Source organism: Pan paniscus, chromosome 18 (assembly GCF_029289425.2).
Source record: "Pan paniscus chromosome 18, NHGRI_mPanPan1-v2.0_pri, whole genome shotgun sequence".
NCBI classification, from domain to species: domain Eukaryota; kingdom Metazoa; phylum Chordata; class Mammalia; order Primates; family Hominidae; genus Pan; species Pan paniscus.
In genome coordinates, this window is record NC_073267.2 from 3331765 (window position 1) to 3358681 (window position 26917).

At 54.8% G+C, this 26917-nt stretch overlaps 3 protein-coding genes and 1 pseudogene across 5 annotated transcripts in view; 3 read left to right on the forward strand and 1 right to left on the reverse strand.

Annotated features, from left to right (window-relative positions):
* The window catches only part of LOC117976336 (nuclear pore complex-interacting protein family member A5-like), an 82472-nt gene that overhangs the window by 24244 nt on the left and 31311 nt on the right, over positions 1-26917 (forward strand). The window lies entirely within an intron of this gene.
* PRSS21 (serine protease 21) lies at positions 7998-13516 on the forward strand. 2 transcript variants are annotated; one of them, XM_008959414.5, is made up of 6 exons: positions 7998-9124; positions 9222-9248; positions 9592-9757; positions 10468-10760; positions 12752-12906; positions 13163-13516. In XM_008959414.5, the coding sequence occupies exons 1-6, from the start codon at positions 8674-8676 to the stop codon at positions 13400-13402; spliced, it is 1332 nt and encodes a 443-aa protein (XP_008957662.4). In that variant the 5' UTR covers positions 7998-8673; the 3' UTR covers positions 13403-13516. The 2 variants fall into 2 exon arrangements, with proteins under 2 accessions (XP_008957662.4, XP_008957667.4); XM_008959419.5 differs by having other exon boundaries at positions 10474-10760.
* LOC106634384 (eukaryotic translation initiation factor 1-like) lies at positions 13571-14791 on the reverse strand (annotated as a pseudogene).
* ZG16B (zymogen granule protein 16B) lies at positions 21303-26730 on the forward strand. The gene is made up of 4 exons (XM_003804391.5): positions 21303-22095; positions 22182-22260; positions 22461-22563; positions 23563-26730. The coding sequence occupies exons 1-4, from the start codon at positions 22015-22017 to the stop codon at positions 23924-23926; spliced, it is 627 nt and encodes a 208-aa protein (XP_003804439.1). The 5' UTR covers positions 21303-22014; the 3' UTR covers positions 23927-26730.

Here is a 26917-nt window from a genome sequence, read left to right on the forward strand (position 1 = left end):
AGGAATACCTGAGGCTGGATAATTTATACAGAAAAGGGGTTTATTTGGCTCATGGTTCTGCAGGCTGTGCAAGAAGCATGGCACCAACATGGTGAGGCCTCAAGAAGCTTCCACTCATGGCGGAAGGTGAAGCAGGAGCACATGTGTCCCATGGCAAGAGCAGTAGCGAGAGAGATGCCAAACAACCAGCTCTCACATGAACTAACAGAGCAGGAACTCACTCATTACTGCAGGGAGGGCACCAAGCCATTCACGAGGGACCCGCCCCCATGACCCTAACACCTCCCACCAGGCCCACCTCCAACAGTGAGGCTCCCATTTCACATGAGATTTGGAGGGGACAGACATCCAAACCATATCACCAGTGCATCAATATGGTCTGTGGTCAGGAAGAGATAGTTAGGCTGGGTCACCTCAAGGAAGAGCAGGAGACGACCAAACACAGACGGTGGGAGGGGGAGCAAGCAGAAGGAACAGCATGTGCCAGGGCCCTGAGGTGGGAAGGAACCTGGGTGTCTCCACCCTGAAACCAAGGGTAAAATAATGACAGCAGCATCTGCGGGGCCAGGCTCTATTGCGAGGGCTGAGCCTGCATTAACTTACTTCTTCCTCAACCTGAGGCTGCTCCCCCGTGAGGCCCCAACAATGTGGCTCCCAGTGCCTGCCTGCCTGGGTTTGAATTTAATCCATTTACTTTCAAGGTTGTTATTGATAGGTAAGGACTATTTCCTTCATTTTATTTATTTATTTATTTTTTTGAGGCAGAGTCTCACTCTGTCGCCCAGGCTGGAATGCAGTGACACCATTTCGGCTCACTGCAACCTCCACCTCCCGGTTCAAGCGATTCTCCTCCCTCAGCCTCCCGAGTAGCTGGAACTACAGGCCTGTGCCACCACACCTGGCTAATTTTTGTATTTTTAGTAGAGATGCAGTTTCACCGTGTTGGCCAGTCTAGTCTCGAACTCCTGACCTCAGGTGATCCACCCGCTTTGGCCTCCCACAGTGCTGGGATTACAGGTGTGAGCCACCATGCCCGGCCCATTTTGTTAATTGTTTTCTGGTTATATATCCTTTCTTCCTCTCTTCTTGTTATCATTGCAGTTTGGTGGTTTTCGGTAGTGATAGGTTTAATTCTTTTCTCTTTCCCTTTTATATATCTGCTCTACCAGTGAGTTTTACACTTTTACGTGTTTTCAAGTTAGTGATTACCACCTTTTTGCTTCCAGATGTAGGACTCCCTTCAGCATTTCTTGCAAGACTAGTCAGTTTAGTAGCGATTAATTCCCTCAGTTTCTGTTTGTCTGGAAAAGACTTTACTTCTCCCTCATTTCTGAAAGATAGCTTTGGCTAATAACTTTCTCCTTTCAGCACTTCGACTATATCACTCCTCTCCTGGCTTCAAAGGTTTCTGTACAGAAATCTGCTGTTTGTCTAATGGAGATTCCTTCATATGTGACTTGACACTTTTCTCTTGCTGTTTTTAGAATTCTCACTTTGTCTTTGAGTTTTGACAATTTGACTTTGATTTGCCTCAGAGAGGACCTTTTTGGGTTTAATATATTTGGGATACTTTGAGCTTCTTGGGTCTAGATGCCCATATCTCTCTCCAGACTTGGGAAATTTTCATTAAATAGGTTTTCTATGCTTCCTCCTCACTCTTCTCTCTCTGGAACTCCCATAATACAAACATGCATATGCTTAATGGAGTCCCTTAAGTCTTACAGATTTTCTTCTTTCCAATCCTTTTTTTTTTCTCCAGTTGGGTAATTTGAAACAAACTGTCTTCCAGTTCAGAGAATCTTCTGCTTGACAAGACTACTATTGAGGCTATTATACTTTTTTACTTCACGAATTGAATTTCTCAGCTGCAGGATTTTCTGTCTTGTTCCTTTGTTATGGTTTTTTATCTGTTTGTTGAATTTCTCATTAATATATGTTTTCCTGATTTTGTTGAATTGCCTGTCTGCATTTTCTTTTATCTCATTTAGCTTTCTTTTCTTTTCTTTCTTGAGATGGAGTTTCACTCTTGTTGCCCAGGCTGCAGTGCAATGGCATGATCTTGGCTCACCGCAACCTCCGCCTCCCGGGTTCAAGCGATTCTCCTGCCTCAGCCTCCTGAGTAGCTGGGATTACAGGCATGTGCCACCACGCCTGGCTAATTTTTTGTATTTAGTAGAGATGGGGTTTCACCATGTTGGTCAGGCTGGTCTTGAACTCCCGACCTCAGGTGATCCACCCCCACCCCGGCCTCCCAAAGTACAGCCGTAAGCCACCAGGCCCAGCCTCATTTAGTTTTCTTAAGATCATTATTTTGAATTTATTTCTGACAGTTCACTGATTTCCTTTTCCACTGGGCTCTGTTACTAGACAATTATGTTCCTTTGATGCCAGATTTTCTTGCTGCTTCATGTTTCTTGTGTCCTTGCACCGATGTCTGTACACCTGGTGGAACAATCGCCTCTTCCAAAGTTTCTAGAGTGGCTTTCATAGAGATAGACTTTTACCTGCAGTTGGGTCTTAGTGTGCTGGTTGGAAAGGGTGTGGTGGCTGTGTTTCCAGATGGGTGCAGTGATATGGTCTCGGTGCAGCTCTTCAGCTGTGTTGAGCATCAGCAATAACTGTGGGTGCCTCGAGGCCCAGGCTGTACAGATTTGTGGCAGTGATTGTTAATGTCCTTGATGTCAAGGGCTTTTGGGATCCTCCTTTTCTTATTTTCCCCACAATGGGGACATGCAGCCAAAGGGGACCTTTTATTGTCAAGCTTGATATGGCCCACAAGACAATGCAGTGGCACTGGCTTTTGTTTGCAGGTGCTTGGAGTGGCTGTGGGGCTGGGGTCCTAGGCTCAGGGCCTGGCTTACAAATTGAGGCAAGGCCTGGGTCATTGGGTGCAGGCTTACTCTCTGTGGCAGGGTTGAATGTGCGTTGCCCACAAAGCCAGAATCTGTACTTCTGACGCACTCTCTAGCAGGTCAGGCCCAGGGGGGTGGGTTGTAGCTGTGACTCTACTGTGGGGGGCAGAGCAATGACCCAACTCTGGGGAAGATGTGGTGCTCTTCAGGTTTAAACCTGGGGATCAGGATATGGCTGCCACTCCGGGGCCTGAGCCAATAGGGCTCAGTATAACTCAGGGTTCAGGGGCTCAGCGTAACTCAGGATTCAGGGGCTCAGCGTAACTCAGGGTTCAGGGGCTCAGCGTAACTCACGGTTCAGGGGCTCAGCATAACTCACGGTTCAGGGGCTCAGTGTAACTCACAGTTCAGGGGCTCAGCGTAACTCAGGGTTCAAGGGCTGAGGCTCCATGCAGTAGTGACTCTGAACCCCGAGAAGGTAGGGCTTGGCAGTATCCCAGACTTCATGAAGCCAGATACACTGGCAGAGTGGCAGAGCACAGCTGTCATTTCAGTCCTGTTGGGGAGGGAGGTGGCAGGAAACAGCACATTCGAGGGGAAGGCAGGGAGCAGCGCAGGGAGACTGCACTTTCCAGGGGGAGGGCTGTCTCCGCAGCTCTATCTCTAGGAGGCTAATCCGGCTCCAGGGAGGCAAGGTGCCGGAGCTGGCCCATAGGGCGGTGTCTCAGCTGGAGCTGGCCCACAGCACGGTGTCTCAGCTCAGCCACTGCTGAGCCAATGTTTCCCTGGGATGCGAGCTACTACATCAGGTCAACCCCCGGATTCACAGCTGCTCAGCTCAGCCAGGGCAATGATCTCTTGGGGGAAGTGGGCTGCTTTAGCTTAGTCCTGGGGAATGTGACTATTCTGGGTAGCCCTGGCACCATTTCCTGGAATGCAGCACGCTTCTCCAACTTCGGCTCTGAGCAGCCAAGGTGCTGTTTTCCCGGGAGGCAGGTTGTGGCTTCAGCTCTGGCCTGAGCGGAGAAGGGGGAAGGTTAGGTGGAGCACCTCCACCACTGCTTGGCCCCAGGAGCAAGGGTGTGACCGCTGCTCACGGCTCAGTTTAGGGGTGTGAAGCCACCAGGCTGAGGTTGTTCAGTGGTGGATTAGTCTCAGGGATAAAGGGCAACTGTGGCTACTCAATCCCAGGGCAAGATATGCTCTGACTGTAGTTCCAATTCACCGCTGGCGCAGTGCGGTAGCCACGTGACCACAGGAAATGGGCTCACTGTGGGCTCCTCTGCAGGGAGCTCAGCTGTGCGGCCTCAGTTAGCCCCCTTGCCTGGGCTTAGTGCCTGTGAGGACAGGGGACGCCAGTGGTGAGGGCTATAGGTGTCCAAGGTGCTGGTGGGGCTCCTGGGATCCCCTGCTTACCTCCTTGCCTCATTCCCAGCTGATCCTGGTTGAGGACTGGGGTGCAGGCCCAGTGTTTCCTTCTGTTCTTCATGCGGCCATCCTGAGTTTCTCCGCTCACCAGGTTTCTGTTACTCCTCTAGAGCACTCTGGTGCTCTTCCTCAGTTATTTTCATTAAAAGTTAATTGTTGGCCAGGCGCGGTGGCTCACACCTGTAATCCCAGCACTTTGGGAGGCCAAGGCGGGCAGTTCATGAGGTCAAGAGATCGAGACCATCCTGGCCAACCTGGTGAAACTCTGTCTCTACTAAAAATACCAAAAAAAAAAAAAAAAAAAAAAAAAAAAAGGCATGGTGGCAGGTGCCTGTAATCCCAGCTACTTGGGAGGCTGAGGCAGGAGAATTGCTTGAACCCGGGAGGCGGAGGTTGCAGTGAGTTGAGATCACGCCATTGCACTCCAGCCTGGGCAAAAAGAGCACAACTCTGTCTCAAAAACAAAAACAAAAACAAATATTGTTTATTCATTGTTCTGGCTGTCTTAGTGAGGGGGAGGAGGACAAGAGAACTAGGGGGCCCATGGACGGGTGGCCCGCACCTGTAATTCCAGCACTTTGAGAGACCAGGGCAGAAGGATCGCTGGAGGCCAGGAGTTCAAGACCAGCCTGGATAACATTTTGCTCTACAAAAAATTTAAAATAAAAATGGGCCGGGCGCGGTGGCTCATGCCTGTAATCCCAGCACTTTGGGAGGCCGAGGTGGGCAGATCACAAGGTCAGGAGTTCGAGACCAGCTTGGCCAACATAGTGAAACCCCATCTCTACTAAAAATACAAAAATTAGCTGGACGTGGTGGCACACGCCTATAGTCCTAGCTACTCAGGAGGCTGAGGCAGGAGAATCACTTGAACTCGGGAGGCAGAGGCTGCAGCGAGCCGAGATCGCCCCACTGCACATTAGCCCGGGCAACAGTGAGACTTAGTCTCAAAAATAAAATAAAATAAAATAAAATAAAAATAAAAACGTAGCTGGGTGTGGTGGCCTGCACCTGGGGTCCCAGCTACTTGGGAGGATGAGGTAAGAGGATCACATTGAGCCTGGGATGCTGAGGCTGCAGAGAGCCAAGATCTCACCACTGCCCTCCAGCCTGACCAATAGAGGGAGACCCTGTCTCAAAAAATACAACAAAATAAAATAAAATAAAGAAAAAAAGAAAAAGGAAGGAAATTGTGACACGTACAGCGATATGGATGAGCCATGAAGACACTGTGCTCAGTGAAATAAGCCAGTCACAAAAAACGAACCCCGTATGATTTCACACATATGAAGTACTTAGAGCAGCCAAAAGCGTAGGGACAGAAAGCAAGACAGAAGTTGCCAGAGACTGATAGGGCGGGAGCAGAGCCTCACTTTAGTTTTGGCACCTGGCTCTGGTTGTGACGCCTGCACCGTCTCCCTGGAGGGGCTGGTCAGAGCTGGGCTCCCACTGACTGATGTGCCAAGGTGAGGCCCCCACTGTACCTCTGCTCCCACCCTTCTGCACCACCCGCCCAGCTCCCACCCCTCTGCTCCCACCCCTCCGCACCACCCACCCAGCTCCCACCCCTGTGTACCACCCGTCCAGCACTCCTCTGACTTTCAGGGGCAGCAAGGGCCAGGCACAGGGAGTGGGCAGCAGAGTCCCTTTCAGGAGGAGCCTCCTTCAGGGAGGTGGAGGTGGAAGAGGCCAAGCCCTTGGCCAGCACAGCTCTCAGAGGCAGGAGCTTGGAGGTGCCACAAAGCGGGCTGTGTTCTCGCGCTAGCCCAGCCTAAGGGCACCTTTCCATGTTTTGTTTTGTTTTGTTTTGTTTTGTTTTCACATGGACTCTCGCCCTCTCACCCAGGCTGGAGTGCAATGGTGCGATCTCGGCTCACCGCAACCTCTGCCTCCCAGGTTCAAATGATTTTTCTGCCTCAGCCTCCAGAGTAGCTGAGATTACAGGTGCCCACCACCATGCCCAGCTATTTTTTGTACTTTTAGTAGAGACAGGATTTCACCATGTTGGCCAGGCTGGTCTCGAACTCCTGAACTTGTGATCCATCCGCCTCGGCCTCCCAAAGTGCTGGGATTACAGGCTTGAGCCACGGCACCCGACCTGTCTTTCCATGTTTTGCTGGCAGTTCAGGGGCCTTCTTTCTAACTCCAGGCTGACAGGGTTTGGCGCCCAGAAGGAGAGTCACTTGGGCCAGGACTCCAGAAGCACCAGCTGAGGTTGAGGGGACTTGGTGGAAGGGATAGTTAGCAGCCTGGCCAGAGGGGTGCCAGGACTCACCCAAATGCACACTGGAGGGGATGTTCAGACGGCACGAGAACGGGGATCACACATGCTCGTTCACACACGTGCACTTGAAGATGCATGCACACACATACACCCAGACACACACACCCGCCCAGCCTCTCCTGCACGCAGGGGGCATGCACACACGAGGACACTCCTCCTCACCTGCATGCCTGACCTGGGGAAGAAGCCCACCTGGTGGGAGGCAGCCCCCTCCCACCCTCCATCTGCCATGGCCCAAGTGCTGGCCCCGAGCCCATGCTCAGGGAGACTCAACACAGGCCCTTTGTCCCTTGGGATCAGGGCTCCCAAGAGAGGGATTTACTGAGCATTTATTTCCTGCCCGGGGCACGCCCCAGTCCTCATTCTGCCAGGAGAAGGGAACAATGAGGCCTTCTCCTGCCCGCAGAGGTGGCTCCGGGCCGGCTGGCCCTTATGTGTCAGGAGTCGGGTTAGGGCCACAAGTCCCTGTCCTCCCTGCCCTCCAGGTGTGGGGCTTGGGAAGACCCCTCTGTGGCACTGCAGCCTGAGGCACAGCAGACAAGAGAGTCTCCATCTGCAGCCCATGCAGCAGCCGGGGCCTCCCTGCAGCCCCCGGGCCAGGCTTGGCCTCTGCGGGAAGCCCCCAGCCTCACTGGAGGCAAGAACCTGAGTCCCTGGCTCAGATCTCCGGGTAGGACTGGCCTGACTGAGACCCTGGGCAAAACCAGGAGCTGACACCTCCTAGGGGCCTCAGCGGATCCCTGAGACTCAGGAACCAGAGGGAACGTCCTGCTGGCTGGGAGAGGGGCAGGATCAGAAGCCCAGGGACCTTTGCCCCAACCCCAGCAGGCCAAGGCCAGGCTGTGCATGTGACTTGTCCTTGAGCAGCTGCTGCTGGGGAAGGAGGCCCTGAGGGAGGCACCGCAGCCTTGTGCTCCTGAAACCCGAAGCTCCTACACGCCCGCTGCGCCCTCATTGAGTTCCCGTTGGTACCACGCTCTGTGCTAAGCATTGTATCTGTACTTTCCCCAAAGAAACTTAATACTTTTATTGGAAAACCAGAACGCCTAACCACACATTTTGCCTAATCTTTCATGTAAGTAACCTTCCATTAGTGCAAGTGTTGAAAGTAGAATACGCTATTCCCAAGTTTCAAGTTGAGGGAGGCGGGATTCCCGGGTTCTGGTTGTACATTCCCATTTTCACTGATCTGTTCAGTGGTCAATGGATTCTTGGGTTGCTTTCATGTCAGCTACTGTGAATAATCCTGCTATGAACATGGGTATGCAAATATCTCTTGAAGGCTGGGCGGGGTGGCTCACACCTTCACCCTGGCACTTTGGGAGGCCGCAGAGGGCAGATCACCTGAGGTCAGAAGTTCAAGACCAGCCTGGCCAACATGGCGAAACCCCATCTCTACTAAAAATACAAAAATTAGCTAAGCATGGTGGCAGGTGCCTCTAATCCCAGCTACTCTGGAGGCTGAGACAGGAGAATCACTTGAACCCAGGAGGCAGATGTTGCAGTGAGCCAAGATCGCACCACTGCACTCCAGCCTGAGCGATAGAGCAAGACTCCGTCTCAAAAACAAACAAAACTAAACCCCCCCAAAAAACCAAAAACAAATATCTCTTGAAGACCTTCCTTTCAGTTCTTTTGGGTGTATACTCAGAAGTGGAATTGCAGCTGGGCGCGGTGGCTCATGCCTGTAATCCCAGCACTTTGAGAGGCTGAGGTGGGTGGATTACCTGAGGTCAGGAGTTGGAGACCAGCCTGGTTAACATGGCGAAACCCCGTCTGTACTAAAAATACAAAAATGAGCCAGGTGTGCTGGCACGCGCCTGTAACCCCAGCTACTTGGGAGGCTGAGGCAGGAGAATTGCTTGAACCCGGGAGGTGGAGGTTGCAGTGAGCTGGGATCACGCCAATGCACTCCAGCCTGGGCGACAAGAGCGAAACTCCATCTCAAAAAAAAAAAAAAAAAAAAAAAATTGTCCCAGAGAAGTGAAGAGAGCCCAGTGGGAGCCCGCAGTGGGGACAGCCTGGGCAGAGACTTGGGGAGATCCCCATTCTGGGTGGAACGGGCCGAGGACCACTGTTTTCCCAAGAAAGTCCCATGAAGGAGCAGCCATGCCTCTAGGCCCCACCCGGCCTTCAGGGGGTCCCCAGGCTTTAAGGGGACTCCTGGCTCAGGGCCAGGCCCTTGGTGCTGGAGGAGGTTGTAGGTGGAGGACGGGGGCACCAAGAGGGCAGCCAGGACCCCTGGGCTGCAGACAAGAAAGGGACTGTGGGGTCCACCGGGTCTGGGCCACATCAAGAAGTGTGGTTGAAGACCCGCCCCTAGGAGCTGAAAGCCAGGGCGCTGCCAGGCATGAGAGGCCCCAAACAGCCCTTGGGCCCAGGAGGGTGAAGCTGGGAGTAGAGGGCAGAGCTCCCACCCCGCCCCGCCCCCAGGGGGCGCCCCGGGCCCGGCGCGAGAGGAGGCAGAGGGGGCGTCAGGCCGCGGGAGAGGAGGCCATGGGCGCGCGCGGGGCGCTGCTGCTGGCGCTGCTGCTGGCTCGGGCTGGACTCAGGAAGCCGGGTGAGCTCGGGGCGCTGCTGGCGGGACGGGGAGGCGCGGGTGCGGTGGGGAGGACGGGAGGTGGAGGCCGCGGGGAGTCACTTCTTGTCTCCCGCAGAGTCGCAGGAGGCGGCGCCGTTATCAGGTAGGGCGCCCAGGACGCGCGATTCCTGCCAGGGCCGTTGGGCCGAGGTGGACGGGGGGCGGTGAGGGGGTAGGGGGGGCCTTTACTGCTCTCTCGCCCCCGCCCCCGGGATCGAGAACACTGTTGGCGTGGAAAGTCACTAACGGGCGCTGGAGGGGGATGGGCGGGCCCTGCAGAGCACGTGGGAGGATCTCCAGTGTCACCTACTTCCTGCTGCACACACGCGAGGGGACCCTGGGTGGACAAAAACGTGCTTTCCCGGACTGGGTTGAAGGGGAGAAAGGGAGAGGTCGGGCTTGGGGGGCTGCCTCCCGCGGCTCAGCAGTTCCTCTGACCATCCGAGGACCATGCGGCCAACGGGTCATCACGTCGCGCATCGTGGGTGGAGAGGACGCCGAACTCGGGCGTTGGCCGTGGCAGGGGAGCCTGCGCCTGTGGGATTCCCACGTATGCGGAGCGAGCCTGCTCAGCCACCGCTGGGCACTCACGGCGGCGCACTGCTTTGAAACGTGAGTGGGGGTGCGAACGGAGGGGTGCGGGGACGGGCAGGAACAGGGCTGGGGGGAGTGCCACCGAACTTTACCTATGGTCTGATGCCAGACTTGGGCGTGAATGTTGTGCGTGGATGCGGCCTGGTGTTCTCCTGAGCCCCAGGCTGTGCTGCAGCCGGTTACACCCACTCCAGTTCCCTTTGGGTCTCCTGGAGGGAACCCTGTTCAGGTTATTCCAGAATGTTCTTCCAGAACATTTACACACACTTTTGGGTATTCTCTCCCTTTTTCTTTCAACCCAAAGTTCACCACTGACCATCCCACCCTCATCCCCCCTCCTGGTGGACGGTGCGGTACAGTGTGGGGCACTGAGCCAAGGCCAGCACCCCCGGGCCGCTGTGTGGACTCCATCCTGCCAATCCCACATTGGCGTGGTGCATCTGCCCATTCCTCCTTGGGCTGCATGGGGGTGCCCCTGGAGGCCTTGGCTCAATGCAAGGCTCCTTGGGACAGCTCTGGGAGGTGACAAGACCCCACCCTCCTGCTGCAGGAGCAGGTCCTAGGACTTTGGTTGTGGTCTGTCTGGGCTCCTTCATTTCTGCAGGGGACCCTGGGTGTTAGCAAGTAGCAGCAACACCACAGTCTCCCCTCCTGGACTGGACCCCAGTTGTGCTCAGGTAGCCAGCCCTCCGTCCAGGGCCCCTGACTGCTCTCTTCTCTTCTGCCAGCTATAGTGACCTTAGTGATCCCTCCGGGTGGATGGTCCAGTTTGGCCAGCTGACTTCCATGCCATCCTTCTGGAGCCTGCAGGCCTACTACACCCGTTACTTCGTGTCGAATATCTATCTGAGCCCTCGCTACCTGGGGAATTCACCCTATGACATTGCCTTGGTGAAGCTGTCTGCACCTGTCGCCTACACTAAACACATCCAGCCCATCTGTCTCCAGGCCTCCACATTTGAGTTTGAGAACCGGACAGACTGCTGGGTGACTGGCTGGGGGTACATCAAAGAGGATGAGGGTGAGGCTGGGGACAGGCGGGTCAGGGAGGAACTGTCTTTGTTCACCTGTTCCCCTGCATAGGCACAATAGCCCCCTGCTTGGTCTGGGGGTGCAGGCTATGCCCCGCTTGCTTGCAGTCTCTCCTCACCTGCCAGGGCAGGGACCAAACACCCAGTTGTCTCCCTTCCAGGGGCTGTGGGGGCCAGAAGGAGAGTGTGAGAGGGAGGCCAGTTTGGCGCAAGCCTGTGGGTGGTGCGGTGGTGGAGGGGTTCTGGAGGGCTTGGCGACATAAACCTCATACTTGGATTTATTCCTGCATCTTTCCACCTCCCCCAGTGCTCACCAATGCCCCAGGCATCAGGCTTCTGGGCTGCCTCTCCATGCCTCCCACACCCACCCTAGCTCTGGCCGATTCTCCTGCAGCACTGAGCCCATTCCTCTCCCCAGAAACTTCCAAGCCATGCTCAACCGCAGCTCCCACAGAAACCCCTCTGGGGGTTCCTCTGGTGGGCCTGCCCTGGCACCTGCGTGTCCCCCAACACACATGCCCTGAAAGAAGTGGGCCCAGCATCCGGAGGAGCCCCGGCAGCCCCAGACTGGGCGTGTTCCCTGTATCAGGAATCCCTTCCCTCTGCTCCCCTGTCTGGCCCGTCCCTGCGTCATCCCACAACATTAGTAACAATAACAAACGTGGTTCCTTGAGCACACGCTGTGTGCCTGGCACTGTTCTAGCCATGGGGGCCCAGCAGTGAGCCAGGCGCGGCCTCTCCTCCTGCTGGAGCTCACCTAGGAATGAAGTTGGTAACGTTTTTATACCCATCTTACAGATGAGAAAACTGAGAGGGTTATGGAAATTGCCAAGAACTAGTAAATGGAGAAGTCAGGGCCCCTTGCCTTAGAGAGGGTAAGGGATGTCCCCAAGTCACACCCCGGCAGTTGGAAGCGGGAGTGGGGAACTCAGCACTGGAGCCGCCTCCCTCTGGAGGAGGGATCCTTTGCCTTCCCTGAGAAGGACCCTTGCTGCAAACACGAGTGGATATGAGCCAGGGGCACGGCCAGGCTGCCTCTGCCACCCTCTCTCCCCAGCCCAGGGTAGACAGGTCACACCAACCCCAGGCTGTGCCTCAACTCACAGTGCCGGGGAGGCAGGGGGCAGGCACTTCTGGAGCCCCCTGCCTGGTGTGCACCTTTGCTGTGCCCTGCGCGGGCTGGGAGGCCTTGGGCAAAGCTGTTCATCTTACAGTGCCTCAGTTTCCTCCCCTGTGAAATAGGGGAATGATGGTGCCACATCAGAGGCTAGTTCCCAGGTTGTTAGTCCCGAGGGCTTAGGAGAGGCCCCGCTGACGGGAAGCGCTGCCTGCAGGTTGGGTCTCATTGTCTTTTGTCATCCTCTGCAGGACAAGGTGCTGGCTGGCACTCTGAGGCAGGAACTGGACAGGTGTGGGTTCCTGTCAGGCTCTGAGACTTCCCCAGTGCCTTGCCGGGGGTCAGCGGAGCAATATCCCCCTGACTCTCCTTATCTGGGAGTAGGTCCTGATGACTGCTGCCTCCCAGGGGTGCTGGGGGTCCCTAAGAGTGCTGCAACAAGCTTGTGTCCAGGCCTGGAAAGCGCCCAGCTGCTACTGAGGCCAGGGCTGCAGCCAGGCTGCCCCTCCCCCAGGTCTGGCTTTGGATGCTCATCTGAACACCGTCTCATCTGCCTTCGCCCCTCCCTCGGCTCCTTTTGGCTGAGGAATCTCTCCATGGGTGCAGGCAGGGCCATTGTTGCCATTCTACAGATAGGGAAAGTGCAGCTGGGGGAGCTCTGACAGCCTGTCCCTCCCCAGGGCCTTCTGTGATGCTGCTGAGGGCCTCTGTTGTGCTGGGGTCTGGGTTGGAGCTGGGGGTAATGGAGATGAACCTGCCAGGCACAGTGGGTGCCCCAGGGCCCCCACCCCCGCAGCCTATGCCATCCCTCCATAGAGGGGCCTCAGGTTGCTGTCTCTCTCCTTCCCACTATCGTCCGCACAGCACTGCCATCTCCCCACACCCTCCAGGAAGTTCAGGTCGCCATCATAAACAACTCTATGTGCAACCACCTCTTCCTCAAGTACAGTTTCCGCAAGGACATCTTTGGAGACATGGTTTGTGCCGGCAATGCCCAAGGCGGGAAGGATGCCTGCTTCGTGAGTGTCCCTGCCACCACTCCCAGCCCAGGAAAGCATCCTGTGTCCCTGTGCCTTATTTGATCCTCATGCCAACCCCGGGAGGTGGAGACCGTTGCCCCACTCTGCAGATGCAGAAACGGAGGCTTGGCTGCTGCCAGGGGGAGGAGGAGGATGTGCACCCAGTCTACCCAGCCCCATAGCCCTTCCCACTCTCAGCCCCTCCCCTGCCCCACTCACTCTGCCCCAGGCTGACCTCAGCCCCGCTGCTCCCCAGGGTGACTCAGGTGGACCCTTGGCCTGTAACAAGAATGGACTGTGGTATCAGATTGGAGTCGTGAGCTGGGGAGTGGGCTGTGGTCGGCCCAATCGGCCCGGTGTCTACGCCAATATCAGCCACCACTTTGAGTGGATCCAGAAGCTGATGGCCCAGAGTGGCATGTCCCAGCCAGACCCCTCCTGGCCGCTACTCTTTTTCCCTCTTCTCTGGGCTCTCCCACTCCTGGGGCCGGTCTGAGCCTACCTGAGCCCATGCAGCCTGGGGCCACTGCCAAGTCAGGCCCTGGTTCTCTTCTGTCTTGTTTGGTAATAAACACGTTCCAGTTGATGCCTTGCAGGGCATTCTTCAAAAGCGGTGGCTTCATGGACAGCTCATTCTCTCTTGTGCAGACAGCCTGTCTGTGCCCCTGGCTCACACCCACATCTGTTCTGCACCATAGAACCATCTGGTTATTTCGATCAGAAAGAGAATTGTGTGTTGCCCAGGCTGGTCTTGAACGCCTAGGGTGGTCTCGATCCTCCCGCCTCACCCTCCTGAGTAGCTGAAATTATAGACGCACATCATGCTCAGCAATGGAACAGGAGTAGTTCCAGGGTGCCAGGAGCTGGGAAGCCTGGAGTGGGGGTGTGTGCATTGGAGGAAACAATCCTGACATCCCTCACCCCACAAGGATCCAGCACAGAAACGCCAGACATCCTGATCTTACTATGGTTCCCCCAAGGCTGACCTAGGACCAGGACATGGGTGCAGGTAGTTTATCTGGGAGGGGATTGCAGGAAATGGGGAAACCGAGGCAGGGAAGGAAGGAACGCCAATGAGCTTACACAAACATAGAGGGTACCATTCTAGGCAACTGGGGTGCAATCCTGTGGGGGCCTCAGCGTTGGCCCACTGAGGACAAGGACACCAGGGTGGGCGTTTCTCTCTTGACCACTCCCCCCACCATGTTGAGAATAGTTCTGGGGCACGGGATGCCTCAGAGCTGGGGCAGCCCCGAGGTGAGGCTCTGAGCACCCAGAGAGTAGGCAATAATGGTTCCCTTTGTGGGACTCCAGCTGGCTCCATGTTCGAAAATCATGGTCCTCCCTTAGCCATGTTTTTATTTTTTTATTTTTATTTTTGCAGTTTATTGCATGAAGGAATTACACTCGTTCAAGTTAAAAGCAGACCCCAAATGGTTACATTAGACAAACTGTGAGGTTTTAAAACGTGTAACAAGGGAAAGAAGGGAAATTCTACTCATTACAGGGAAATCCTCACTTAAGTTTCAGTGAGCCACAAGTAGTTAAAACCCTTGAACCATCAGCTGATAGTCCTTAGCCAGCCCCACCTCTACAAGGAACTGGCATATGTTCTTGCGCTGGTCACCCTGTAGCTGAATGACTTCTCCATATTCTGGATGCTCAATTACCATCCCATTGCAGGTAAATTTCCTCTTAAATGCCTTCACTAGTTGCTTTTTATTGTAATCCTTAGTGATCGCTTAGACAGTACTAAGGGTTTTCCTGTCATTTCTCTGTTAAATTCTCGCATGGATGTATTCCTCAGTGCCTGCAGGGAGCAGGTCATCACTCTTACTTAAATCAGCAAAGGGGTGGAAGAGTGGAGATTCTGGACAGTGGACATACGAGATGATTCCTTTTCCTCAGTGGAAACAGGCAAAACTCGGGCCAAGGCGCCAACAGCCACGGATTTCCAGCCAGAAAAACAACACCCCAGAGATCCTGTAACATTATGAAGGCTTTGGAATGTCATATTTAAATTGTTTATAGATCAGTTTTATCATCTACCTGTAGACTATATTGGACCCTAAATTCTAAGTTCCTCCAATCCAGTTTTCTCCTACGGAATTATTAAAACTGGAAGCTGCTCTTTCATAAATGCCCTGCGAGCTAAAACAAAACAACTTAACATAAATATCAAGGGACAAGTATTGTGCCTGATGTGTGGACCGCACAGAGTTCACCAACCATCCAAGGCCATAATCAGAGACATTTTAACTGCAAAATTGCCGGCTTCATACTGCAGCTTTTCCCAAGACCATCAAAACGAGATTCTGTATCATGGTGGTCCACTTACCTCTCTTAATGCGCACCTTTCTCCCTTGACAGGATAATGTGTAGTTAAAATTTTACAGCCAGTACTGCTTTGGGTAACTTAACAGAACTGGACCCAAAAACATGCTTCACTCCACCTAGTGGGTAACTTCGGCGATATCGCTAACACAACTTGTTCAGATTGTACTAGTGGTCCCTTTTATAGAGTTGGCCCTGTTTTCTGCTTTATTTCAACCCAGTCATGAAATGCTACGTAATGGCTACAATAGCTTTCAGCCAGTTTGCCTGTCATCCTTTTTTTTTTTTTTTTTGAGACAGAGTCTCACCCTGTCACCCAGGCTGGAGTGCAATGGCACGATCTCAGCTCACTGCAACCTCCGCCTCCCTGGTTCAAGCAATTATCCTGCCTCAGCCTCCTGAGTAGCTGGGAGTGCCACCATGCCTAGCTACTTTTGTAATTTTTAGTAGAGACGGGGTTTCACTATGTTGGCCAGGCTGGTCTCAAACTCCTGACCTCTCGATCCACCCGCCTCGGCCTCCCAAAGTGCTAGGATTACAGGCGTGAACCACCATACCTGGCCTAGTTTTTTGTTTGCTTTTCGTTTGTTTGTTTGTTTGTTTTTGTTTTTTTAAGACATAGGGTCTCGCTTTGGCACCTAGACTGGAGCCAGTGCAGTGACGTGATCCTAGCTCACTGCAACTTTGAAGTCCTGGGCTCCTTCCACCTCAGTCTTCTGAGTAGCTGGGTCTACAGGCCCACACTACCACCACCAGCTAAGTTGTTTAAAGTTATTTTTTGTAGAGACAAGTTCTCACTTTGTTGTCCAGGCTGGTCTCACGTGGGCAGTTAGCCCCAGACCTCCTGCCAGATGCCCCAGCCCAGCCAGGTGGTCCGGAATACATAAATATTTTTTAAACCTGTGAATATACACTTCGAGATGTGTGATTTCGTTGTATGCAAATTGTGCTTCAAACTGGGAAAAGCCCAACCCCCCAACAGTCTAGTTAATGATACGCATGTGGAAGTCCCTGAGGGTAAGTGAACTGAGGTCTGCACCTGATGTCTGAGGAAAGAAGATGAACCAATGAGTGGACGGAGGGTCCGGGACATGGACAAATGCAGTGACACCCACACCGGAGAATGCTGAGGACTGGAGAGGCAGGGATTGCGCGGGTGTCGCTGTCACCTTTTACTCTCCAGTATGTCTGAATTTGGGTGGTAAATGTAGGGGAAATGTCTGTTGACTTTGTCCTTGGAGGACAGCTCCCCAGGGCCCATCCTCAGCTTCTGCCATCTTGGTCCATCTGGACCGTCCATCCTCGAGTCTGGAAAATTCCAGGCCCTCCACATGGCTTGCTGTGGGGGCTGCAGTCAGGAACTGGCCTCCCGGACCAGCGACGCCCCCCACAGGGCTACTCCCTCTGCGGCCTCCCAGGGAGGACTCAACCACTCTTGGGAAGAAGATGAGCAACTGACTCAAACCAGTCTGAGGCTGTTCCAGTGCCTGACACCATCGAGGGCCTCGTCCGGGCCGGTCCTCGTGTATTAGTCCATTCTCACGCTGCTAATAAAGACATACCTGAGATTGGGTATTTTAGAAAGGAAAGAGGTTTAATTGACTCACAGTTCAGCGTGGCTGGGGAGGCCTCAGGAAACTTACTATTAGGGCAGAAAGGGAAGCAAACACATCCTTCTTCACATGGTGGCAGCAAGGAGAAGTGCCAAGCAAAAGGGGGAAAATCTCTGTATAAAACCATCAGATCTCGTGAGAATTCACTCTCTATCACGAGAACAGCAGCATAGGGGTAACTCACTGCCCACGACTCAATTACCTCCCACCAGGTCCCTCCCACAACATGTGGGAATGATGGGAACTACAATTTAAGATGAGATTTGGGCGGGGACACAGCCAAACCGTATCACCTTAATAAGACGGACTCGTTTCCCCCCAGCAGACGGCTGGCGGCCGCACACATTGTCTCGCTCCTCCCTCCCAACAGCCTCAGCTGCTGGGGTGTGCTAGAGGCTTATCTACTGATAGAGAAACCGAGGCTGGGAGTGGCTGCGGGAGGTGCAGTCAGGAACAGGGTCGGAGTGCGGCGCCGGGCCAGGCCGCTCAGGTCCCTTATCACAGAATCTACCGGGGCAGGTGCGAAGGCTGAGCCCAACATCCTTCCTCCATTCACAGGACAGGGCCCGAGCAAGTCAGCTGGAGCACAGCCACGGAGGTGGACAGGGTCGGCCCCCGTGGGGCACTTCCTGGCCCCCAGGAGAGGAGGTCAGGAGAGTGGGGCGAGCCCCAGGTTCTAAGCAGGTGCCTGCCTCAGGAGAGAGTCAGGGGGATGCTAACCAGGTGCTGTGGCTGTCTTTGTCTCCCCAAAGTACATATGTGGAAGCTCTAAGCATATGTGTCAAGAAGTGGGACCTTTGAAAGTAATTAGGGTTAGATGAGGTCAAGAGCACAGGACCTCCCGTGATGGGTTAAGGCCCTTATAAGAAAAGGAGACCAGGGCTCTCCTCTTCGCCCCTCCCCAGATAAGGGGACACAGTGAGAAGATGGGAGTCTGCTCGCCAGGAAGGAGCCCTCACCAGCAGCCGCATCGCTCAGCACCTTGATCCTGGACTTCCAGCCTCCAGAGCTGTGAGAAACAAACCTCTATCATCTACCAGCCGTCCACGGCGTGGGATTTGTGTTACAGCAGCCTGAGCTGACCCAGACGCCAAGGAGCAACACACGTACCAGGGTAGGCTGGAGAAACCAGAACCCGGGAATCCCGCCTCCCTCAACTTGAAACTTGGGAATAGTGTATTCTCTTTTCAACACTTGCTCTAGTAGAAGGTTAATTACATGAAAGATTAGGCAAAATGTATGGCTATGTGTCCTGGTTTTCCAATACAAGTATTGAGTTTCTCTGGGGAAAGTGCAGATAAAATGCTTAGTGGAGGCTGGGCGCTGTGGCTTATGCCTGTAATCCCAGCACTTTGGGAGGCCGAGGCAGGCAGGCAGATCCCAAGGTCAGGAGTTTGAGACCGGCCTGGCCAATATGATGAAACCCCGTCTCTACTAAAAATACAAAAATTAGCCAGGCGTGGTGGTGGGTGCCTGTAATCCCAGCTACTCGGGAGGCTGAGGCAGGGGAATTGCTTGAACCCGGGAGGTGGAGGTTGCAGTGAGCCGAGATCGAGCCACTTGCACTCCAGCCTGGGCAACAGAGACAGACCTCGTCTCTAAAAAAAAAAAAAATGCTTAGCACAGGCGTGGCACCAACGGGAACTCAGTGAGTGTGCCGCGGGCATGCGGGAGCTGTGGTTTCAGGAGCAGAAGGCTGCGGTGCCTTCCCTCAGGGCCTCTTTCCGCAGCAGCAGCCGCTCAAGGGCAAGTCCACGGGCACAGCCCAGCTTCGGCCTGGTGGGATTGGGGCAGAGGCCCCTGGGCTTCTGATCCTGCCCCTCCCCCAGCCAGCAGGACCTTCCTTCTGGTTCCTGAGTCCCAGGGAGCCGCCAAGGCCCTGGGAGGAAACAGCTCCTGACTTTGCTCAGAGTCTCAGTCAGGACAGTCCTACCCAGATATCCAAGCCAGGGACTCGTGTTCCTGCCTCCAGTGAGGCTGGGGGCTTCCCACAGAGGCTCAGCCTGGCCCCCAGGCCACAGGAAGGCCCCGCCAACTGAGTGGGTGCAGATGGAGACCCTCTTGTCTGCTGTGCCTCAGGCTGCAGAGCCACAGAGGGGTCTTCCCAAGCCCCACACCTGGAGGGCAGGGAGGACAGGGACTTGTGGCCCTAACCCGACTCCTGACACACAAGGGCCAGCCGGCCCGGGGCCACCTCTGCAGGCAGGAGAAGGCCTCATTGTTCCCTTCTCCTGGCAGAATGAGGACTGGGGCGTGCCCCGGGCAGGAAATAAATGCTCAGTAAATCCCTCTCTTGGGAGCCCTGATCCCAAGGGACAAAGGGCCTGTGTTGAGTCTCCCTGAGCACGGGCTCGGGGCCAGCACTTGGGCCATGGCAGATGGAGGGTGGGAGGGGGGTGCCTCCCACCAGGTGGGCTTCTTCCCCAGGTCAGGCATGCAGGTGAGGAGGAGTGTCCTCGTGTGTGCATGCCCCCCGAGTGCAGGAGAGGCTGGGCCGGTGTGTGTGTCTGGGTGCATGTGTGTGCATCCATCTTCAAGTGCACATGTGTGAACAAGTACGTGTGATCCCCGTGTTCGCGCCATCTGAACATCCCCTCCAGTGTGCACTCTCTTCCTCCAAGTCCCCCCAACCCCAGCTGGTGCTTCTGGAGTCCTGGCTCAGACGACTTTCCGTCTGGGCATCAAACCCTGCCAGCCTGGAGTTAGAAAGAAGGCCCCTGAACTGCCAGCAAAACATGGAAAGGCGCCCTCAGGCTGGGCTGGGGCAAGAACACAGCCCCTTTGTGCCACATCTGAGCTCCTGCCTCTGACAGCTGTGCTGGCCAAGGGCTTGGCCTTTTCCACCTCCACCTCCCTGAAGAAGGCTCCTCCTGAGAGGGGCTCCGCTGACCCTCCCCTGGCCTGGGCTCTGCTTCCCCCGAAATCAGAGGAGCGCTTGAGTGGGTGCAGAGAGGTGCAATTGGGGCCTCACCTTGAAACACTAGTCAGTGGGAACCCAGCCCTGACCAGCCCCTCCAGGGAGATGGTGCCGGTGCCAGAAGAAGGGCCAGGTGCCAAGGCTAATGTGCTGCTCTGCTCCTGCCCCGTCAGGGCTGGGGTGTCACGGGGAGCCCCCTTCCTGACTCTGCCATCCAGCACCATGGACAGGGCTTTGGTGGTTCTTTGGGAATAGGTATCAACCAGGGGTGGGTGGACGTTTTGTGTGAAGGGCCAGATGGTACAATTTTAGGTTCAGGGGCTGCAGGTCTCTGTCACAGCCGTGTGAGCTTCTGTGCAAGCATGAAGACAGCCACAGGCCACATGCCAATGAGCGCACGGCGGCTGTGGACCAGTGACGCTTGACTTATGAACTGGAGCATGGGAATTTCAAAGAATTTTCATGGACCACAAGACATCGTTCTTTTGAATGTTTCCTAAGAATATTAACATGTAGGAAGCATTCTTTGCTCATGGGCAAGGCAGAAACAGGAGGTGGTTGGCTGGGCCCTAGTTTGCCACCCCTGGCGCAGGCACCTGGTTCAAGTCGTGAAAGTCCTGCTCCTCCCGCAGCCCCTGCCCACCCTCATCCCGATGAGACCGGCGTCCCCGTTCCTGGTGAGCCAGCACTTCCAGAGCCAGTCTGTGCATGCACAAAGCCCTTCTTTGCACCCATCTTCCTGGGAAGCATGTGGGGTCCACACACACTGGTCTTGCAGCCTGTTTCCCTGGGGGATGGGTGTGCAGTGGGAGTGTCCCCCACCCTCTCCGCCCAAGTTTTCCACAGCCAGGGATCCACCACCCGGGCTCTCGGCATCTCCAGGTGGATGCGCCCATGATTTCTCAGCTTTTGCTCTTTCCAAAAATTAGCGTTGTACACTCTCCCCCAAGGCATAAAGTCTAAGGCTCAGGGCAACCAGCCCTGGGGGCCTCCCCTCCAGGGAGGCCCTCACAGCACCCTCAGGGGGAGGTTCTGTTGTTATCCACAGAACAGAGGCCCAGAGAGGTGAAGCAAGTGCCCGCAGATCCCAGCCCCGCTACGTCAGGAAGCCCTGGATCCTGTGTTGGTGATCACAGCCCTGTGGCTGTTCCCAGCGGTCACAGGCCCTGAGGAGTTTCAGTCCCTGGAACACACACAAGAGGTGTCCTGAGGACACGCATGGAACTGCGCTTGAGCTGCAATCTGTCCCCTAGTTCCCGCCTCACTTGGGCATCCGACGGCCTTTATCTCTTCTCCCCTGATCCTTATCCGACACCCCAACTCTTCTGCAGACTCCAGTTCCTTCCCAATGCCCTGGGTCCTTCAGGGTCCTTGGGATGAGACATCTCCGAACACGAGCTTTTCTCAGCTGGCGTCTGAGGGTGATGGCGTTCTGCCCACAGGCATCTGCCTGCACAGGCCTCCCTGACAAGAGGGGCTGAGGGGGAAAGGAGTGAGACAGAAAACCAGCAGGGCCCCCGGGGACCGAGCCCTGGAGAAGCGCCAGTTCCCGCCCAGATGAGGGCCGACACCTCGGAAGGACTGGCCTGGGGGGTCGCCCTCCCCAGGCCCTCTGCCTCCCATCGTGGCATGGACTGCACCTTTGGTGTCCTTCCCTCCCATGGCCTCTGAGTCCCTGAACACTGGCTCATACCTGCTTCACCCAGATACCGCACAGAGGAGAGACCCGGGCAGCCTCTAAGGGCAGTGCCTTGAGGGCCGGTGCCTGGTGCACCTGCTGCACAGGGCCCAGGACACACAGGGCTGGGCGGTCCATTCAGGCTCTCTCAGGGCCCGCGTCGAGCTCGGCCTGGGGCCCAGGAAGCCTGCCAGGCACCAGGTGCTGCCTGAGTCTGAAGGAGGCCCTGACTCCAGGTCGCCCACGGCAGGAGTGGGCCCCGCGGAGCTTCTGTGGACCCTTGACCCGCCACCCTCAGGTGGAAGCCATCAGGCTGAGCTGGATAAGCCAGCCTCTCCCCACCTCTGCCATTCAAGTCAGTGCCATTGCTGACTGGAGAGATCCCAGAGATAACTGTGAAATGCCTGTCACTGTTCTCAGCTTTGTTTATGTAGGCTGCAGAGCCAAGAGAGCAAATACTGCACATCCGGGAGCCTCCCCAAGGCCGGCCCTGGGCCTTCCCCCAGAAGAGCCCCACGGCCAGCTCCTTCCTGTTCCCCTGGTGGCCCCTCGCTCCTTCCTTCTGGATGGGGGCCCAGGGGGCCCAGGAGAGTATAAAGGTGATGTGGAGGGTGCCCGGCACAACCAGACGCCCAGTCACAGGCGAGGTAAGGTGCTTGGCTCCATGGGTGGGGCCTGGCAAGGTCACACTGGCCCTTGCTTTGAAGTCAGGAGGCCTCTCTTCTTCCCACAGAGCCCTGGGATGCACCAGCCAGAGGCCATGCTGCTGCTGCTCACGCTTGCCCTCCTGGGGGGCCCCACCTGGGCAGGGAGTAAGTCAGCGGGGTCTGCCCTCAATCTCCCCTGCCTCCCTCCAGGAGAGCCAGGGACTCACCTGGCCCTTGTCCCAGAATAACTCTGGTCACAGAACCATCCTGTCTGCCTGGAGGGGCGGGGTCCCCTGTTCTGGCAGAGTTCACCCCCATATCACCGTGTGGGGATTTTCTTCCCTTTGGGTCTCTCTTTTCTTCAGAGATGTATGGCCCTGGAGGAGGCAAGTATTTCAGCACCACTGAAGACTACGACCATGAAATCACAGGGCTGCGGGTGTCTGTAGGTCTTCTCCTGGTGAAAAGGTGAGTAGGGCTATGGTTATGGCCCCAGCGCCATGTCCCCTCCCATCCCACAGTTTCAGGAACTCAGGGCAGGGGGTAAGCACCTGTGGCCACTTTTGCCACACATGCCTGGCTGCTGCCAATGCTTCCTGGCTCCCGCTGATGCTTCCTGGCTGGAGCGGAGATGGTCAGACCGTCCTCCCTACCTTCTCCCTTCAACCCAAGCTCAACTCAGCCAAAAATGGCCTCTCTGTCCCCATGCCTGATAGGAAAGTCAGGGGAAAGTCTGTCCGATTACTGTCAAAGAAGACAGGAGGTAAGGGTCAGAGTGGACCACTGACTGAATATGAGTCGCAGAAGTGTTAGAGGCAGAAATCCAGGGCCATTTCCTTAATATCGAGGTGTCTCTGCTGGAGGTCTGGGATGGATTTTTGCCCTGCATTTAGAAGTTCTGGGGTCCTGGGAGAGGGGAGAGAAGCCCAACAGCAGAGGAGACAGAGTGTGGGCGGGGCGAGCCGGAGGGGTGCATCCTGGGAGAGCACCAGGGTGAGGGAGGGGTGAAGATGAGCCCCGTCAGGGAAGCGCTGGCGAGTGTGGGAAGTCAGCTGCCCCTCGGCCTGTGAGCTGCTCTGCTTGGAGTGACTAAGGCTCGGGAGGTCCAGGCTCGGCCAGAGGCAGCTCATATGTGGGCCACAGTGACGGCAGCTGGTGCCTTCTGGGTCACGGAGACCTGGCACTGCACGCAGCTCTCCTCACCAGGATCTCAGTGACTCCTCCCAAAAGTCACACCCACTTTGCAGACGGGGAAACTGAGTCCAGAGAGGCTGGGTAACGAGCTCAAGATCACAGGGCCCAAAAGTGGTAGAATCAGGGTTGGTGACCAGTGAGTCTGTTTCAGGGACCCAAAGTCTGATGGTGCTGGACTCTCTGCATCCTGGGAAGGAGGATGGGGGCGCTGAGGACTCGGGATGTGCTGGGCCATCCCAGATCTGGACGTCCAAAGCTTTGCCTCTCTCCCAGTGTCCAGGTGAAACTTGGAGACTCCTGGGACGTGAAACTGGGAGCCTTAGGTGGGAATACCCAGGAAGTCACCCTGCAGCCAGGCGAATACATCACAAAAGTCTTTGTCGCCTTCCAAGCTTTCCTCCGGGGTATGCTCATGTACACCAGCAAGGACCGCTATTTCTATTTTGGGAAGCTTGATGGCCAGATCTCCTCTGCCTACCCCAGCCAAGAGGGGCAGGTGCTGGTGGGCATCTATGGCCAGTATCAACTCCTTGGCATCAAGAGCATTGGCTTTGAATGGAATTATCCACTAGAGGAGCTGACCACTGAGCCACCAGTTAATCTCACATACTCAACAAACTCACCCGTGGGTCGCTAGGGTGGGGTATGGGGCCATCCGAGCTGAGGCCATCTGGGTGGTGGTGGCTGATGGTACTGGAGTAACTGAGTCGGGACGCTGAATCTGAATCCACCAATAAATAAAGCTTCTGCAGAATCAGTGCATCCAGGATTGGTCCTTGGATCTGGGGTACAACCAAAGCCTTCCCTGCTCCTTGGAGACAAAGTCCCTAGTGCTGCAGCCCAGTGAACTGAGATGAGGGGTAGGGCAAAGGTGACTCTGCCGAGGACAGAAAGAGAGCAGCACCACCCCCTCAGAGGTGCTGTGGATCTCTGTGCCAGTCCCACAATCTTTGAAGAGTCAGGCTTCAAGGCCGCCACTCCCCACTGTCCCTCACCCCAGGCCCACCCAGCGGGCCTCTGCTGGCCACTCAGTCCCGGGATTCTCTGAGTGCTCAAGGGGCCTCAGGGAAGCCACTCACTCATCCATTCACTCAGCAAACATTTGCCAAGGCCGTGTCCTCACCAGGCTCCCCTGGCACTGGGGGTATAAAGAAGAGGCCAGGTTTCAGCTGAGTGCGTATACACTGTGGTGGGGGCTGGTGCAGAGGCAGATAGTGGCAGTTCACTTTGCCATCTGCATGGATGGGGACACATGCAGGTCATTGTGTGTAGGCACCTGCCCAGAGGTGAGGTGAGAGGGATGTGCTTCAGGGAAGTCTTCCTAGAGGAGGCAATGTCTGAGCTAAGTCTTAAAGAATGAAGGACAATTGGCCAAGTGGAGACAAGGGGAGGAGGGCATTACAGGTTGAGGGCTCAACATGAGCAAAGGCAGGAGATGCAGATGGATGGGGTAATTTGTCACAGTAGCAACAGGAAATCAGTACAAGCCCTGGACCTGGCCCATTCTTCATGTCCCCTTCCCAAGCCTCCAAGCCCACATGGGCACTTGCCAAGATCAGAGCTCCAGGGGCCTCCAGGGACGGGGTTTTCAGTCCTTTGGGACCATGATCCACAGAGAGAAATTGATCCTACTTGAGACACAGGAAGCAACACATGTAATGCAACAGCCAAGCACCCAGCGATCGTCTAATGCAACAGCCAAACACCCAGCGATCATCTAATGCAACAGCCAAACACCCAGTGATCATCTAATGCAACAGCCAAACACCCAGCGATCATCTAATGCAACAGACAAACACCCAGCGATCATCTAATGCAACAGCCAAACACCCAGCGATCATCTAATGCAACAGCCAAACGCCCAGTGATCATCTAATGCAACAGCCAAACAGACAAGTGATCATCTAATGCAACAGCCAAACACCCAGCAATCATCTAATGCAACAGCCAAACAGACAAGTGATCATCTAATGCAACAGCCAAACACCCAGCGATCATCTAAGGCAACAGCCAGACAAGTGATTATCTAAGGCAACAGCCAAACACCCAGCGATCATCTAATGCAACAGCCAAACACCCAGTGATCATCTAATGCAACAGCCAAACAAACACCCAGCGATCATCTAATGCAACAGCCAAACACCCAGTGATCATCTAATGCAACAGCCAAACAGACAAGTGATTATCTAAGGCAACAGCCAAACACCCAGCGATCATCTAATGCAACAGCCAAACACCCAGCGATCATCTAATGCAACAGCCAAACACCCAGCGGTCATCTAATGCAACAGCCAAACACCCAGTAATCATCTAATGCAACAGCCAAACACCCAGCGATCATCTAATGCAACAGCCAAACGCCCAGTGATCATCTAATGCAACAGCCAGTCAGTGATCACGGGAAGGGCCAGGTCCTATTTCAGGGGCTCCACACAAAGTCCCCACCCACAACAATTGAAGGACAGGACTTCAATTATCCTCATTTGCAAAATGAGGAAACAGAGGAACTGAGAGCAAAGTGACTTGTCCCACACAGCCGTTAGAGGTAGAGTTGGAGGTCCACCTTGAGGTGACCAAGCTGCAAAGTCTGGCCACTGAACACCAGACCTAGGCAAAGATTTCCCAACCCAGTTTCATCTTTCTGCATGAAATACACACAGACGTTTTTTCTCTTCTCTACTTTTATTTTTATTTAATTTTAAATGCTGGTTGAGAGCCACTTCTTAACCTGGGGTCTGTGGACAAAAATCAGAAATCAAAATTCAGAGAATCCATGAACTGGGATGGGGGGGAAATTACCTCTTTTTTTTTTATTGCCCTTGACTGAAAATTTCATGTTTCCTTCGGGTATGAATGTGACCTCACATGCAACACCCATGAAATGACCACATCAAATACTGTTGTCACAGACACCTTGAAATTTACAGCCATCACCACTTCAAAATTATGGTGATCAGACTTGCCATTCAACGTGTTGATAATCCAAGCCCAGGCACAGAACACATTTAAGAAAACATTTTGGGCCGGGCACAGTGGCTCACGCCTGTAATCCCAGTACTTTGGGAGGCCGAGGTGGGCAGATCATGAGGTCAGGAGTTCCAGACCAGCCTGGCCAACATGGTGAAACCCCGTCTCTACTAAAAATACAAAAATTAGCCGGGCATGGTGGCGTGCGCCTATAATCCCAGATACTCAGGAGGCTGAGGCAGCAGAATCACTTGAACATGAGACGTGGAGGTTGCAGTGAGCCAAGATTGCACTACTGCACTCCAGCCTGGGTGACAGAGTAAGACTCTGTCTAAAGAGAGAAAGAGAGAAAAGAAAAGAAAAGAGAAAAGAACTGGGTCCCAAGCACTGCTTGTGGAAACCAGTTTCTGCTGAAGTGTTTTGAGTATGTGTGCCAGTATTACTAGAGTGCTAGTAAGTCTCCTGTGATTTGGATCTTCTTTTTTCTGGGATGAGGGGATGGATGGATGGATGGATGGATGGGTGGGTGGGTGGGTGGGTGTGTGGGTGGATGGATGGATGGATGGGTGGGTGGGTGGATGAATGGATGGATGGATGGGTTGATGGGTGGGTGGATGGATGGGTGGATGGATGAATGGATGGGTGAGTCAGTAAATGGATG

Bases quoted from the DNA above. Each gene is read 5' to 3' on its own strand.
- ZG16B (XM_003804391.5), top strand. From the start codon at position 22,015: ATGGGGGCCCAGGGGGCCCAGGAGAGTATAAAGGTGATGTGGAGGGTG. The intron at 22,261-22,460 runs GTAAGTCAGCGG...TCTTTTCTTCAG, and splicing joins GGGCCCCACCTGGGCAGGGA to AGATGTATGGCCCTGGAGGA. The intron at 22,564-23,562 runs GTGAGTAGGGCT...CCTCTCTCCCAG, and splicing joins GGTCTTCTCCTGGTGAAAAG to TGTCCAGGTGAAACTTGGAG.
- PRSS21 (XM_008959414.5), top strand. From the start codon at position 8,674: ATGCCTCTAGGCCCCACCCGGCCTTCAGGGGGTCCCCAGGCTTTAAGG. The intron at 9,125-9,221 runs GTGAGCTCGGGG...TGTCTCCCGCAG, and splicing joins GGCTGGACTCAGGAAGCCGG to AGTCGCAGGAGGCGGCGCCG. The intron at 12,907-13,162 runs GTGAGTGTCCCT...GCTGCTCCCCAG, and splicing joins GCGGGAAGGATGCCTGCTTC to GGTGACTCAGGTGGACCCTT.